Source organism: Neopsephotus bourkii, unplaced genomic scaffold (assembly GCF_033783945.1).
Source record: "Neopsephotus bourkii isolate Nb327-2 ecotype Australia unplaced genomic scaffold, CSIRO-AGI_Nbou_v1 NB_1768, whole genome shotgun sequence".
NCBI lineage: Eukaryota > Metazoa > Chordata > Aves > Psittaciformes > Psittacidae > Neopsephotus > Neopsephotus bourkii.
Window position 1 is genome coordinate 5946342 of NW_026902242.1, and position 16532 is coordinate 5962873.

At 41.6% G+C, this 16532-nt stretch overlaps 1 protein-coding gene and 1 long non-coding RNA gene across 5 annotated transcripts in view; one reads left to right on the forward strand and one right to left on the reverse strand.

Annotated features, from left to right (window-relative positions):
- Positions 1-13378, reverse strand: part of LOC133225913 (uncharacterized) — a 162573-nt gene extending 149195 nt beyond the window's left edge. For all 4 annotated transcript variants that reach the window (XR_009729316.1, XR_009729314.1, XR_009729313.1 and 1 more), the window contains exon 1: positions 13099-13378. This is a non-coding gene — a long non-coding RNA (uncharacterized LOC133225913). The remainder of the gene's footprint in view (positions 1-13098) is intronic.
- A 491-nt stretch (positions 13379-13869) lies between these two features.
- The window catches only part of PKN2 (protein kinase N2), a 50181-nt gene continuing 47518 nt past the window's right edge, over positions 13870-16532 (forward strand). Inside the window, exon 1 of the mRNA XM_061379166.1 lies at positions 13870-14199. Coding sequence (XP_061235150.1) covers positions 14152-14199 — 48 coding nt within the window. The 5' untranslated portion in view covers positions 13870-14151. The remainder of the gene's footprint in view (positions 14200-16532) is intronic.

The window sequence follows — 16532 nt, forward strand, 5'->3', positions numbered from 1 at the left end:
ACTCACAAGAAAGGAAGGAAAACTTAAAGCCCACACTTCAGAAGAGTAACAGGACAAAATTCAGTTCAGAGAAAAAAAGGGAAGCAATTGGAAAAAGATAGAGTCCTTAAAGAGTCCTTAAACACCTCAGTTTTCTCAAACTATGCCTGGTTCATATCTCCAGCTGCCAGTCTGTCAAGTCTGACAATAACTGCTATGATAGAAATCTGCTAAAGAAAATAAGATGCCACAGCCTGCTTAATGAAACAGTGGAAAGCTCACATTAGCAATAAACACAGGAAGTGTGAAAAGTCTTATCAACAGACAAGTAAAGAGACACTTTTTTGCTCTGTACTTGAGCAGTCCTTTTTGTTGGTTATCTTTACAATGGAGTGGAGAAATTCAGGACTTTACACATGGATTCATAGGTATGTCAACACAGTACTACATATAATACTATTCCCCCTGTCAAGAATAAGAATGTTTTATTTGGATCCAGAGGCTCTGTTTCTAAAGCTTCAATTCATGGGAACATGAATGCGGACATGGAGAGTTTGCTGGACTGGAAATACACCTTTCAACATGGACTTCTGCTTTTGTAGCAGTAAATCTGGAAAGGAGCAACAAAATAGCCCATGATCTGTTCTACAGTAACAGGAGAGATGCAATGAAAATTATTTCAGATGAGCTACAATATTGGGACTGAAATTATTGCTGAAGACCACAAGGTATCAGAGGTTAAAAAGCCAAAACAAACAAAATGAGTAGAACTATTGAGTCAAATGCTTTTTATCTGTCAGTATGAAAACACGTGTAAGACCAAGTCACATGCTTGTTTTCTTTGTTCTCAGTAGACACTAGTGAAAAGGCCATTATGTCTGATTAGAGGTGGCTCTGAAAGCCAGTCATTTCCAGTTAGTTTAGAGGAGGCTAACTATAGAAACACCACAGCAGCTGGAATATCATAGTAAGGAAAGTATGAAAGAAGGTTTGGGAGGGGGTTAAACCTGACTGAACTAGAAAAATGCATCTATGGTAAGAATACACTGAAAACAAACAAATCCCCAAAATATTTACATTTGTTTATTTGGGAGACACAGCACCCACCCGATTAAAAAGGACTGAATGATCAGAAGGATTAGATTTTATTACAGTCCAAATGGAAAACCTTTAGAGGTTAGCCATGCTTAGATCTAGAATTACTTTCTGACAAAATAGTTTGATATTTGCCCCATTGATTCACACAATCCAGCATTAAGCTTGTGAAATAGGCAACCTGATAGCATAAACAATTTCAAAAGTAAAATGCCGAAGGACAGACTGACAACATTAAAACCTCATAGCCCTGGTCTCATTAAGATGGTGCATGAGATCAAAGCCCTTCAAAATTTGGGAGAAAAGTAAGCTCTTCAAGTCCAGAATAAAGTTGAAATGACCCAACCACTCTGCAAGTCATGAACTGTCCTGTGGCAGCTGTTGAGAGAACAGTCTCAGATGTCTATGCAAAAGTAGAAGAATATACATTAAATATGCTCTCCCTTAATGCACAATTTGAGAGACTACTTCCCAAGACTGCTGTTGTTTGGTTCAGGCTTGAAACAAGTATCTCTCATTGGAAAAATAACACATTTTGGATAGCACAAGGAGTACAAGAGTTTAGGTGTTTTTCAAGATCAAAATAAGTAGAAAACCACAAGGCAACTCTAGACAAGAGCAGAACTGCACCGGTACAAACCATCTTAAGGCATACTCTGACAGTGTATCTGTCTCAGGAAACAAGAAAGTGTGCAAAGAGTCCGTATGCATATTTTTAATTCATTCACAGGAAGTTACTAGTGTTTAAAGATAAAACAATCCCCAAACCCTGGAGCGTTCAGTACCACAGTAAACACTTCGAAAGTTGGAAATCTAACTAATTGAAAAACATCCCTCACAGCTGAGGACCTCACTGACAGAAAAAAGCTATGTTGTCCTTGGCTGCCTCTGAGAAGATAACTCAGCATGCAACAAATACAACTAAACCCAGATAATCAGAGTTCTTTCCTAGCAAGAAATGTGTGCCAGGCTGAGAAAACTGGCATCAGTTAGCTGAACCCTAAGGCACTTCCTACAACTGCCTAACACTGCCTAACAATTCCCACTAGGAAATACTGATCTAGGCATGTAGCATAGACGAAAACTTGCCAATTGAATCTTGATAATAGATTAAAGTTGGGTACTTCTTAAAATGAGATGCAGATAAGTACTCTATGGTTTGAAAATATGAAAAACCCTTCTTTCAAAATACAAGCCAACTGCCAAAGCAATGAGGGTAAGAACCTACCCCCCCTCAAAATTACAATATCCACTGACTTGTTTCCAACTAGAAAAGATTAATTGGGCTCAGTTCTCAATGAAAAGTTTGTTCAGAAATACTAAAACCATGCAATCGTGTATGTCACATGATTTTTCAACAGGATACATATGTGAATTAGCAACATTAACCAAATTTGTGTCATGTTAGTGCAATAATTCAAAGTGACAAACTGGATGAAAGACACTACTCCAGACTGAAGTGTCCTTGAGACATGTATTCCAGAGTATACCCAGGGAACTATTCAAGCAGCAGTCTTCCTTTCCTCACTTTTGCAAACCCTTTAGTAGTCACTCACCTGCCTTGAACCTTCAAAGTCACCAGTTAAAAAGAGAGTTACTGATACCTCTCAGCTTCCAACAGAAGGAGGTACAAAGGCCAAGGCTTTTTGTTCAGTTTTCTGTCAGTACTGCTGTAGGTGCCAGTACCAGGGAAGGAACTCGACCACAGCAACACTGATAAAGATTATCTGCAGGAGCTGCACTTTCAAAAAGAATAAATAAAATCCACTAGGCATTAGAAAAAGAAAGAGGTGGAATACACCTAAATGGCTTTATTGCCTGAGAAAGCCTCAGCTATATAAGATTAAAAGCACCATTCCAATTCACAGCAATGTTAATTATTTTTTCACGCATCATTTTCAGGATGTGCTACCTTGTATTTCAAACACTCTAAGTTCAGCCAAAAGTGGAACAGCTGAGGTTAAAATGCATGCTGCAAGGAAACTTTCGTTAGCATGTAGGGAAGTTATGCAATTGTGATATTTAATGGGTTCATTTGCCTGGGAAAGGAAGATAGGAACAGTGATCTCCAATTTTAAGTGACCAACCTAACTGGGGAGAGGAAGCCTGGAAACGTGCACTACCAGGTTTACGTTCCATTATTCAAGTGAATAGTAACAACAGTCTTGGAATAAATTGCAACTTTTCTAGTCTTACAGAGCAGTTTCTTAATACAAAAGTATTCAGACATGGACTGAGAAGTGAGAATTAATCTACCAGGATATTGAATATGTACAATTTTTATGTAGCAGATTAACCAAAGGTGAAAAATGAATTCCAGAAGTAAAAGACAGGGAGTCAGCAAGTCCAGCACATCAATTACATTCTCAGGAACAGCCATCTTTTTAATTTAATACTTAAATTTTCTTTTTAAACCATTTTAATACTTTTTCTTGCTTTTCATTTTCAAATATTCTTGGTTTTCTGCAGGACTTCAGCTACTGGCTGCATAGTTTGGAGCTCTGTTCAGAAAGAAAACACCAGTAGCGCTTAACCACCCTGAAAACGATTCACTATTCTATGATCTTTCATTCTTAAGTGCCTCAGTTCCCTGCACAAGGGATCACAGCAGTGGGCAGAGGGAAATGTGCAAGCTCAGGAGCTCCCTTCTTCTTCGTGTCTTTTCAAGGTGTGCAAACAAAAAAGGTATCAGAGATGTCTGAATTAAACCTTTCCTAGAACACTGTCCTTTTTACTTTTTTCCCTGTTTTCATATGACTGAGAAACATGGTTGGTTTTGCCTTGATTGGCATAAGAATTCCAACTGCTTTCAAAGTATGCTGACAGTAACAGTTAATCCAATCTTATTATGAAAAGCACAGTATCAATGCCAGTTAAGGTTTAAATGAACCTGCAACAGAAATTTACCTCATGTCAGAACATGAGATGTGTCTCAGTATGCTGTACTCAGTACGATTCACTGTGTATTTTCACTCTCTGCCGAAGATTCTCAGACTTCATCTTTATTGTATTAATCATTTATGCAATCCAGCTTCTTCATATTCCCTCCCAGCCCCAAAGAGAGCTTGAACCAAAGATATTGTGGCACTAAGACCAAGTTCTCAAAAGCAGTTCGAACACATGGACACATGCAGCTTGTTTCCACCGAAGTAAACAGTTACAATCCTCAGAACTAACTGGAAGGAAAATCAAGGTTTGTAACTGGTCGCATGTGGAATTCCTTTGTAGACAATTTCCCATAGAAAAGAATAATTCAGTCTTAAATTCTTAAAAGGAATAATAATTTCTAAGGGATAATAATCACTAAAAGAAAAACTTTTTATTTTAGAAGTTTGCCACTAGATGGAGCAATTTAATATTAAAAATTTCATTTATACAGACAATGCTCTTGATGTTTTAGATCTTTCACTAATACACCTTTCCCATTACCCAGTTTGTGGGGGTTTTAGGAATACTGTGTTCTTGCAGACTCTGCAAGTAAAAAGTTGCCTATGAGTAAACACAAATGTTCTCTATTTTATCTGTTTTAAAGCAGAGACTGGAAACAGTGTGAGGTAAACTAATGCACTCCAGTTAAACTATTAATTTCATTTAACCGTCAATCTAAACCACAAAATCTTCAGAAAACTTAAATATTAAGCAATATTAACCAGTTGTCCACAGTATTATGCTCTCTATTCGTCACAGACACCAGAAGAACTTTCTGCCAGTTTATTCCAGACTAGAAGTCTTAAATCTACCCTGAACTTCAGCCTAACTATTAGATATTTAGAATTCTTCTAAATTTTAGTATCAAACCTGAGAATTAAAGATTTTGTACTGGTGCATGAGAAAAAGAGGCTCAAAATTTACACCAGTTTAACCTAAGGTCTCTGTATAACTATGGGGTCTGTGTCAGTACAAGACCAAACATTGAACCTATGGCTGGCTAAATTTCAAATGTTAACTTCAAGCAACAATTTACAGTTGTTAATTACAGTTAATAATCCAAAATGCTTCCTGGTAACATCCCTCTGTACCTTCTAAAAGGGACATGTGTGTTTAGAAAACAAATAAAACAGTGTTGTTGCTGAATGCAGTTCTGAGGCACCAAGGGAAGTAAATCCTCAGTGATTACATGGGTTTTACAATCCCTCTTAAACACTGGATTTGCTGGGAAAAAGGGAAGCAATAAGCAGAGTTAAGGATGGCCTGTGAATTGCAACCCTGAACTGACCTCAGCTTCATTTTTTTCTTTTAAATTACTTCTCTTATATTATACTTATGAAATATTCATGGTTTTAAAGTATTATTTGATAATCTGAATATTATGAAAACAAGTTATAATATACTGTCTACTGTATCTGAAGTCTGCATGCCTCATAAGACAGTACAGAATTTTATTATCCTGCCTGCTATTTCACTTTTCTTATGTTAAATGAACTTCTACTTGCATAGCAGGTACTAATAACAACTGGATTTACTCTTCTATTTAGCTTCATGGTGAGAATACATGCTTTTAATGTCTAGATGTGGTGCTTTCATCTAAGAATTGTTACTATTATCTATCATGATTAATAAAAAACCCCCATTAGGTTGCTTATGCAACTCTTGAGGTAATTGTGCACCTCTGTCCTAAAAATTCAGCCATCATTCCAAAGATACTGAGGACATATAATTGATATGTCCCATGCACCTCCACCATAATTATGACCACAGTCAGTTCAGGTCCAGTTCTCTCCTACCTCAATCAAGCAGTCTTTAAGGACACTGCAGTTCAAGACTGGCCTTCTAGATGGACCTCAGTATGGAGAGGAAGAATATAGGACAGGAGAATGATAAACCTTACTATTATTATTATTATTATTTTATACATTATTATTTTTATATTATTACATTTGGTTTTCATGCTTTGCTCCATCACTGCACTACTTCCAGTAAGGGGGGTTTGTATGGAATGTGTAGTGTGTGTAGGGAACAGACAGAAGAAAGCAAAGAACAAGTTAAGAGGGAAAGAATGAGAACACGCTGAATAAAACCTTCCATTAGCTTGAGACATTTCTAACACTTGTGTAAAAGCTGCCTTCATTAAAGGTAACATGTCAACACTGCAGCAAGCAAAGAGGTAAATGAATGTAAAGAAAATCCAGGTTATCACATTTCAAATACCAACCCAGTACACTTCAGCCCTCCCCTCCATTAACTCCACCTCTCTGTTTGCCTCTGGCTGACTGCTCCTTGACAGAGTAGATAGAGAAAACAGATTAAGGCTTCAAAACATTTTTTCCACGTGTTCTTCAGTAGCTTCTAGCCTTATTTTTTTTACAAAGAAGAAACAAGTTTACTAGCTACAAACTACCTGCTAGGCAGCAAACCAACCTGAATGTGTTTTATATTTCTAATACAATATTTCATTACGTGATTATAATAAACGGTTCAAATCAGAGGCCATACTGACAGCGTGGGATTTCAGTAAATGAATTTCAAGATGCTTTGAAGCTACTTAACCCAAATTGATTCTGCTTAGTCCTTTAGACATCAGGGGTTTGCCCTAAAACTTAAAACCAGGCTAAACCACAACATTGTTTACAATAAAACACATTACACTTAAAAAAATAAATCACTGGCATCTATGTATCTAAGCGAATTAGAGAAGCACAAGAATTTAACTGCTGTAGCTCTTTTGGATACATCATCATTTCACTTTGCAGTCAAAAGAGCCACTCCATGATTAACTTTCCAACTCATGTCCAGTACAGGAATCCTGCCTAAGCCTTTCTAAATTGTGTGTATTTTCAGGCAACATGAGAAGGACGCAGATTTATTCACGCAAGAGAGATACTATTCTTACTTCCTCACTTGTGCTGAAACAACAGTTTATTAAGTGGAATACACTGTAACAAGGCATCTCTGAACCGCAGGGTTCAACAGCAGTAGAACATGAATCAAAGCACTCTGAAGCTACACTAAATTACGTGAGAGCAAGTTTCTTTGGCACAGCATGAGAATAAAAGAATTGGGGGTGTGAGAAGACATGCAGTGAAGATAAGGAAGAGAGAAGGGGAAGCAGTAAGGTATTTGGTATCAGCACTAACATTCTTCGAATGTGTATTTCTCTTGGTGCAGTTTGATTGTCAACTGTCATTTTCTCTGAAAAATGTTAAGCTCTCTTCTCTCCTGGGGATGTCTGTCCCAGCAGAGCAAGGAAAACGCAATTAGAGCTAGCTATAAACCTGCCGGGTAACTCTCTTCTTCTAAGTGTTCATTAGACAAAGATAGATCCACCCTTTTAATTCAGAGGCATTGCATACTAACTGCAAGTTAATAACTACTTAGGACTTCAACCCCGGACAGGGATACATATGTAGGCTACTGTCCTTAAGACAAGACATACAGAGAAAAAACAGCCATCAAGTTAATCATGACCAAAAATCATTATCATCTAAGACTGAGTGTCTGATGAAGTCTGTTTCAGGATCATTTGGCATGGATGTTTATAATGTCCACTAACATATTGGAGTTAAACAAAACTTTAACGTAGGGACACTACATTACCAGACATTGTGCTGCAGCTGTATACGTTTTAATGCAAAGGACTTTCTGTTCCTGTCTTTGCTGTAGATTTCAAAACATCAAATTAAAATGGGTTGAGAACAACCAAAAGTTCATGAGTCACACACACCAACTTCCACAACGCAGGGTGAAACCAGTCTGTCAGTACCAGGACGCAGAGGAAAAGGGATGCATCCTGCTACCTTTTGCACACCCTGCTGGGAGCTGCTAGCAAATCTGCAGTCTGGTATCACTGGCAGCAACAGACTTTCCAAAGGCAGGTCAAATCCCACCTGAGCAGCATGCAAGAGACATCTCTGCAGCAGCCTTTCAAGCACACATCTCCGACTTAGCAAAGATTTCTCTGGGGATGTCCATCCTTTGCTATGCATTTTCCATTCCTCCAAATGCACACTAGGATTTCAGCTATGCTGTGACTCTCAAACTCTTTGTTTTATATTTGCAAAGCCTTTTTAGGAATTTTTCCTAGAATCACAGAAAGTTGCACACCTTAAAGCTGCACGTGAAAATTCTTCCATTATCTCCAGAGCTCCAATTTGTTAGTGTCTATTCATAGCAACTTTAGGTCACAGCAACCTACACTTCTTCAGAAAGTCAGTCTTCTTCATAACAGGATAACATATTTTGAATCACTCTTGAATGCATCTTGCCTTGTTTTTGTAATGAACTAAGGTTCTTTAGATTAATCACCATCTGAATTTGTGTGCTAGAGATTGACAAAGATAAATCAATGAGACCAGGAACAACACGAAGTTATAGTTACTTTGCTTGTACTCATCTACATTCTTAGAAAATAGGGCCCTGATGTTACCAATGCTGCACTAACCCCTATTCACTTCAGTGCATTCAATGAAAGCACACAAATCCATCTGTTCAGAGGACATTACAGAAACACCACAAAGTATTTTAAGCTTGATCCTATAATCAAGTCTAATTAGAATCACTGGGACTTAGCATAGGTGTAAAGATCCATCATGCTGATCCACTTGTAGGATCATAGCCTTAATGTAAAGCCATAAAGCATTTTGTTATTACTTCAAATAATCCAAGTTGATCTCCTTTAGAGAAATGAGGTCTGATCTTACAGCTGTTTCTGCACAGGTAGCGCACTTCCTCTCCACAGAATTCCACTGACATTAACTGGCATAAGATGGATTTTCCTTTGTAAGAGGAAGGAAAAGAAAAGGAGGCAGTAATAAGAATGAACCTGGAAAACTTCTCGCACTGACAGCAAGTCTTCCAAAGATCCAGAATTAATAAAAGAGATGGTAAGGTATGGCTTGTTGCACTCCACTAATAGCATCTCCCTACCTGGCTGGGTGATGATATATCCATACCTAGCCCTGGGTAGCAGTGTGTAAATACAGAAGAGAAATTCTAACTAGAAAGCGTATGGCAAACTAGCAAGTTTATGATTACATCACAGTAATCCACTCACAGTTGTAAGATAGTTGTGTAATTAAAACAGTAATAAAGGAATAGCTTAAGAATATGCAAAATTTACAAGCACCATGAGAGCTAAATAAAATTCCATATTCATTTTAGTTTTCTGTTGACATATCATCTCCTCTTCACTGGCAGTGGTATGTCAGTAAGAGCCTCAGAGAGCTTTCATGCTGTCTCTCAGGAGCCTTTTCTTACATGGAATTCCCTTTGAGAAATCTAAGTGAAAGGCGGGGCACTAACTTCTAACAAATACTACGGAAAAAGTGAGTTTTCAAGAAAGGAATCAACATTCTCAAGCTAAACACACTAAAATTTGAATTTTATTCCTCCTGTTCAGCTTTTTATTTATTTATTCAACAGCAGCAAGTTACTGCTCTAAGAAAATAGTAATTTCTTTCTTATCTCAAAGTTTAACCTGATCTAGACACATTTCTTCCTAAATCTACTGCAAGACTTATTATTGGGAGCTTTTGAAAGCAAAGCCTTCTCCTATTCCCACAACAACTTGACAAACAAAACAGGAATATGAAAAGTACTATTCTTCATTAATATACTATTTTTAACAGCTCCAAGCTTAAGTAAACAAAGATGTATGCATTCTATCATCGCCTTTTTCCTGTGCCTCACAGCTCCAGGATTTGATTAGGTTTTCAGGGGATCCAACCTAGAAGGACAACTGTGGGAATACAAGAGTAATGCTATGTCCAGAAGCCAGGCAGAACAAATGATGACATTATTAAAAATCTGCTTGTGTTCTTTCCTAAAAAACATTCCTTTGACTTTGTCTAAAGACTACATTTTCCTTATTCCTAAGCAAAAGGACTTGAAGAAAATGCTATCCTAAAGAAGACTTGAACAGTGAATATTAGCATTCCCAGGCTGGTATATGGTGTGTCTGTCATTTAACCGGTATCAAGATTACTGGTAAACTTAGATCTTTACCCCACCCCATCAAAATGGTCACTACCTCCTAGAGCTTGGTCTGTGCCTAGAAAGGCAGTGAGCTGGCCTAGTATTGCTCTACCCACACTCACCTACTAGCACTGTGCATGTAGAATGCTAGCTGACTTCTTCCTTCCCAAGAGTGTCATTCAACCCCTCCCCAGGCATGTCTCTACAGTGTTGTCCTTCCAGAACACATCACTAATTTAAACATGTGAGATTAAACAGAAGCTTAAACAAAAACTTAATTTTTCCTGGTAGTGTCTTGCTGGGAAGCATAATAATTAACACCTATCTGATGTTCTTCACACATCCTTAATCCTCATTTCTATGTGCATCACCATGTGAAAGCAAGATGGCACATAGGACTAGCTAGAGATATCCTAAAATACACCCTAGATTTTGCTTACAAGATATTTTTCTAAGAGGTTCTGTACCATGCTTAACAGTTCACAAGGGATGCTTTGCACCACTTCAAACACTGAAATTCTCAGCTTTTCCAGGTCTTTGGGACAAAGACCTTAATAACACAACCAGAAGAAAAGAACTAATTAAATACATTAAAATTAGAAAATGGTAGTGATGTCCTTTCCATTCAGTTTAATTTTCTAGTTAATTGAGTGTTGGGAATGAGCTAACAGAATAACGGCTGAAGAAATAGCATCCAGATATTTTAAGGCACGGGCTGAACTCAGGATTCCATATAATGCTAAATTCTTGGACTTACATACTTAACTACCTTCTATTTTGGAACTTACTCGGAATGTTCTTTCTTGCTTAGTAATTCACTGTCACAGTACTTAGACACAGAGCTACGGTAATCCAGCACTGTCTTGTTCTAGAGGAACTATGGTTAAGGAACAATTCCTCTTGAGGACGAATAGTTAAGTATCAGAGATTTAGCTAAGCTAATATTTTTCCAACCCAGTTCCTCTTCTGATTCCTGTACTGGCACACTTCTATCAAAGAATCTAGGATTTCGTCCTTCCAAGTTGTGGGAATACAAAAAATATTACAGGCCCTGTCTTGACAGGGATAACAATACATTTTAGGCTAGGTTAAGCATGCACTAAAGTCAGCTGCCTGTTTTAGATAGAATCTCAAAGCTTCATTAACTTTGTTCAAGCATCCCCTCAGGTAACTGATTTTGAAGAGTGGGCACAATCTGTTTTCTTTCTGACCACATCTTGTAAAATATATATGCACACTGACTTCTTTGCAATGGGAGCAAGGAGAGCAGATGAGCTGCAGGACTGGACCACATACACACTGACCAGTATATGAAGACATTAAGTCACAATAATCCTGTCATTTCTGATTATATATACATATATACACATGTATATATCTCCTTAACAATTTACTCTCGAAAGCAGTTCAAATGAATTTTAAGTACAGTTTGGCATCATTCTGTCATGGCCAAAATGAAAAAATGTTGTATCAATGTCTCTCTTTGCCACTCCCCTTCCTCCACAATGTGCCCCAAACCATGCCATACTCCACAAGTAAAGCCAATTCATGACTTTTGACATGTGACTGCTAAACTAAGAGTACTTCATATATGTAACAGTAAGTCTGTGCTAGCCCAAATTTTACTGGATAATGTGAATCTCTGGCTATGGGAAAAACTGAGGCGGAAGTCTGGTGAAGAATAACCAGGATTCCCTCCCACAGCCTTCTTCATAACTGAGTCACATTAATTATTCCTGAAGTTCTTCTTTATAACTAAGATATGACTTATGTATATTTTGGCTCTTGATCCCATAAAGATGATGGCCAGACTTGGAAAAGTGACCTGAATGACCTCCCAAGTTAACATTCCTCAGGTAGCTTAAAATCACACTGCCACTCAAGAACCCAAACTGCTTTTGAGGAATTTACATTCACCACAGAAGGTACATGCTTCAAATCTTTTATCCAATTGCTGAGCCAGTTTCAGTACAATTTAACACAAATGACAATTTAGCCTCAGATGTTTTATCTTCCTTTCTGACAGCTACGATATGGTTCCTGTCATGTACTAATGCAGCAATGAACAGTAATGAAGACCTTACATTAGAACTCTGTTAACCCCAGGTTTATGAACTTTCAATACTCTCTGTAAAAGAGTGGCTGTTGAACAACTGGCAGGTAAAGTCTTTCTCTTCTCACCTTCACCCTTTTCCTCCCAGCCTGTAATTGTCTGGCCACGCAGAACAGAAATAGACTCATTGGCTTCAACTGAACTAAGTTTACATGTAGATTTGTGTATGTGCAGGACTATGAACTACATCAACACAGCTACTCAGGCATGAATCACTGAAAAAGACCAATTTCTGTGAAGATGTGCATTGTTGCTGTAATACTATCTTAGTATTTCTCTTATGTGAAGTTAACTGTATGCATATGTTCACAAGCTTCTTTTATACTGCATGCTAGCACTTTGGACTGTCTGGTTTGTTTGGTGCTCAACAGTAGAAGTGTAAGAACACTTAAATACTTCAGATTTACTAGGAACAGTAGTAGTAATTTAACATCTACTTCTCCTATTCCTTTTTTATCAATAAGTAACCCCCAACCCTTCAAAATTAAAACCTCAGTTCTTCAACATTCTACTATCAGCCTGTAGCCATACAGAGAAACACAAGCATAAACAGAATGAAAGCTGATACCTACATGAAAACTGATCTATCAAAAATGCCTCATCTTCCACGACTTTGATATTAACTGCACAGATTAAAACCAGGAGTTTTAATTGCTTCCAGACAGCACTTTGCATGAGTTCAATTAGCCTAATGTAACACCCACTATTAAGGTAGAATGAGAATGCACATGGGTATAGACGAACTAACAGACAGTATTGTCTTACGGGCAGGTGACAATGAAGAAAACGAGGGACACAGGCAGGAAACAGAATAAATGCCAGTGTCACATGCTGCCAAGAGGGAAGAGAAACCACTTCTTCCCAGACACTCAGACTGAAGCTCTCGGAAGCTTATTCCTCTTTGGACTAACTGAACAGTGTCACTCCCCAAACCCCCCTCACTAAGCACCTCAAGGACACACTTTGAACTCATACAAACGGCATTAACAGCCCCCACTCACCACAACCTCCTAGGCCACCGCTCCAGCTCCCCGTGGCAGCAAATTGCTGCCCTCTCTCCAGGCGCTTGGGTAAGCATGACCTCTCTCTGCTTCCTGAGCTAGCTGCTTTGGCTACAAACCGGCCACAAGGTTCTTACCGTAGGCCTGGCGGAGCCGAGCCCCGGCGACCCTTCAATACCGGAGAAGTTACACACGCCTCCTTCCCCCGCCACCACCAGAGGGAACTACGGCGGCGAGGGGCCGAAGGAACTGAGGGGCCTAAGGGAGCCGAGTGGGCTCTGAATACGGTGAGGGAGTCGAAGGGGCTTTGGACGGGTGAGGGACCTGAAGAGACAGAGCCGGAGAAAGCTCTGAGGGGCCGGAAGGGGTTCTGAGCGGCCTGAGCTGGCCGAGGGGGTTCCGAGGATACCGAGGCGGGCCTGAGGGAAACAAGGGGGCCGAGGGAGCTCTGAGGAAACCGAGGCGGGGCCAAGGGGGCTCTGAAGGGACGGAGGAAGGACCTGGAAGGATGGAGATGGGCCTGAGGGGCCGAGGAGGCGCTGAGGGAACCGAGAGGGCGCTGAAGGGGGTGAGGCGCTCGCGCCGTCGTCCCTTTCCCGCCCTAAGGCGCCTCGCGCCGCTGATGCCCGCGGGGGGGCGCGAGCCGCCACCCCACACATACACACACACACACATATACGCCCCGCGTCACGTGCTCCGGGAGCCGCAAAGCAGCGACGCTTTTTTTGCGACAGGGTGACAGCCAAATGGTGCGACATCCGCGGCGGCCTGAGGAGGAGGAGTAGCAGCCGCCGCTGCCGCCAAGCGCTGCCGGGTAGCCGAGCGCCGCGCCTGGGCGGGGGAGCGCACCGCGGCCCGGCGGGCATCGCACCGCGCCCGGAGCGACCCCCATGAGAGCAGGGGGAGCTGCCCCCTGCCTGCCCGAGCACGGAGCGCTCCCCCCGCCCCTCATGCGCCCTTAGTCCCGGCCCCGGGCCCGCCTCCCTCGCTCCCCTCCCCGCCGGCGGCGGCGGCAGCGGCAGTGTCCAGGTGCGGACTTCAAACCCCAGCGCAATGGCGTCTAACGCGGCCGAGAGGGAGATCCTGTTCACCGAGCTACAGGTAAGCGGCGGTGGCCTCGTCCCTCCGGGCGCCGCCCCGTTTATCGCGGGGAAGGATGGAGCCGCCGCCGCGCCCCGCCGCCCCCTGCCCGCCGCTCGACGTCCACCCCGACCCCGCGGCCAGGCCGGGGAGGAGGCGGCGGCCAAAGACCGTGCCCACTCCAGGCCTCTTCCCGCTGCTCTACCCTTGGGAGCGGAGGCGCCGCCGCCCGGTCACGGCCCCACCCCGCTGCCGGCCGCGACCCGCTTTTGTCTGCTGTCGGCTCCCTCCTTCCCCCGCCGAGCCGCCGCGTCTCTCCGGCGGGGCCTGTCCCTGGCCGCGCCCCCCGCCGCTGCCCGCTCCCGGCTCCCCCGGCGCGGCGAGCCCGCTGAGGTGGCTGGGGTTCTCCCTGCCGCCCCGGGCACGGCGCTCGGCGGGGTCAGGCAGGGAGCTTCCCCCGGGTACAGTGCACCGCGCAGGACTGGGAGCAGCTTCCTTTATGTAGGCCTTGAACCGGGAGCCCGTGCAGGGGAGAAAATGGTGCGGGCAGCGTTATTTGTACACGGCAAGTGTTTTTGTCACCTCAAAACCCACCCCAAACAGCCCCCAACGCTGTAAAAGGTGCTGAAAACTCAAGGGTCGGTTGTTTCCATTGCTGTAGTTTGAGTAGTTCGGGTTGCCTGTGGAACTGTTATTTTTCTGCTTGTCAGCTGCAGGGTTAGATGCAATTGGGGAGCTTCGCTTTTGTGTTCTTATCTGTAAATGTCAGCTCAACCTGCTGGCTCTTCCGCTTCCTTGTCCAGAAGAAAGCGTGCCTTTTTCCCTTCTCTTTATAAATATACCCCACTAAATCTATGTGAGTTGTTATGGTTAACCAGGCAAAGAATGCGTCCCTGAATTTATTAGTCGGACAATTAGCCAAAGTAAGGAGTCCATAAATGGAAAGCCTCGAGTTTAATGCTCGAATAGAAATTAGAAAGGCATGCATTAAAAAGCAGAAATTCCCTTTCCTAAATTCTTCTGTCATGTTAAACATTAGCAGTGCACTCACTTGAGTAACAAAGGAGAAGAAGGCACCACAGAGGTGTAGCAGTCTGCTTACTATTGTAGCACATGAGATGGCTGAAGGCTAAGAATCCATCTAAAATGCTGAACTTTAATCAGTGGCTCATAAGTGTCTAGGAAGAATTGCTATGTTAATACAAACTTGATACAATGATATATAAGTTGGTAAACCTGTTTGAAGTGGTGAGCTGTGTGAGTAAGTACCTATGGTAGTGTCACAGGTGAGCTAAATAGAAGCAGAATTTCTGTAGAAGTACTAAGAGTGGGGTTTGGATTAATTTAAACAAATGAATGGGGGTTTTATTTAAACAGAAACAAATGTTGGTTTTTTTTTTGCTTGGGGGGGCTGTTGTTGGAAGTGAGGAGGGTTGTTTGGTTTGTATTATTTTCTGTATCCACACGTAGAGTTGTTTGTGCAAGACAGAAGGGTGGCAAGGTTAAGGTGGAAATCGCATTGGGGTTTAAGCCTTGTGAATTGCTAACTTTTGGGTATATTCAAGAGGAACTTCCCCATCAGGAAGAGCCACTGTGAAGCTGGTGTTTTGTTTGCAGTGACACATATTAGCAGTGGAGTGCGAAGGCGTCAGTATTATTTCTCTTGTGAATTCTTCAAAGCAAAATGTTCTCCATATACCTGTGCAAAAAAGCTGGTTCAGCGGCGTGTTCCCCAGTAAAGAGGACTGCAGTGAAGTGTAAGTTGCGCTGTTTCACTCGTGTTGCTTCAGGAGGAAACTTCCTCAATCTAAAGAACTCTAACCTAAAAAGCGCTCATATGTAAAATGGGCTTTTACTTGCATAGTGCAGTCTTGCACAGGAAGATGAGGAAGTTGTCGAATGCCTGGGTACAGCGAAGGGTGCAAGTGTCACATCCTTGGGTTGCTCTAGATCATGAAGGATGTGTGGTTTGGGTGGTTTGTTCGTTCTCAGGAAAGCCTGCTGAAAACAAGCTAAAACCCAGTGTTTATCCCAAGCTTGATCCTGATGTGGAATCTAAAGCGAGTATCAGTTGGTGACCAATACAACACACTGTTTATTGATATGTTATCCTTATGATAGCCCTGTGTACTCCAGTGTGCTGTTAAGTAGGTAACTGTTAGCTTTGGAGGAAGTAAGTAAAAGTGGGTCAGTTATCACGTATCTATCGGACTCTCCTGATACAAAGCTTAGCAAACTTTAACAACTGCAACAGGGTGTAAAAGGGCAAAATAATCGACTGCTAAGAAGAAACAGGTAGATGTGATGTAGTGTTAGTACTTGTCCAAAGTGTACTGGCTTTAATTAAATAGGCC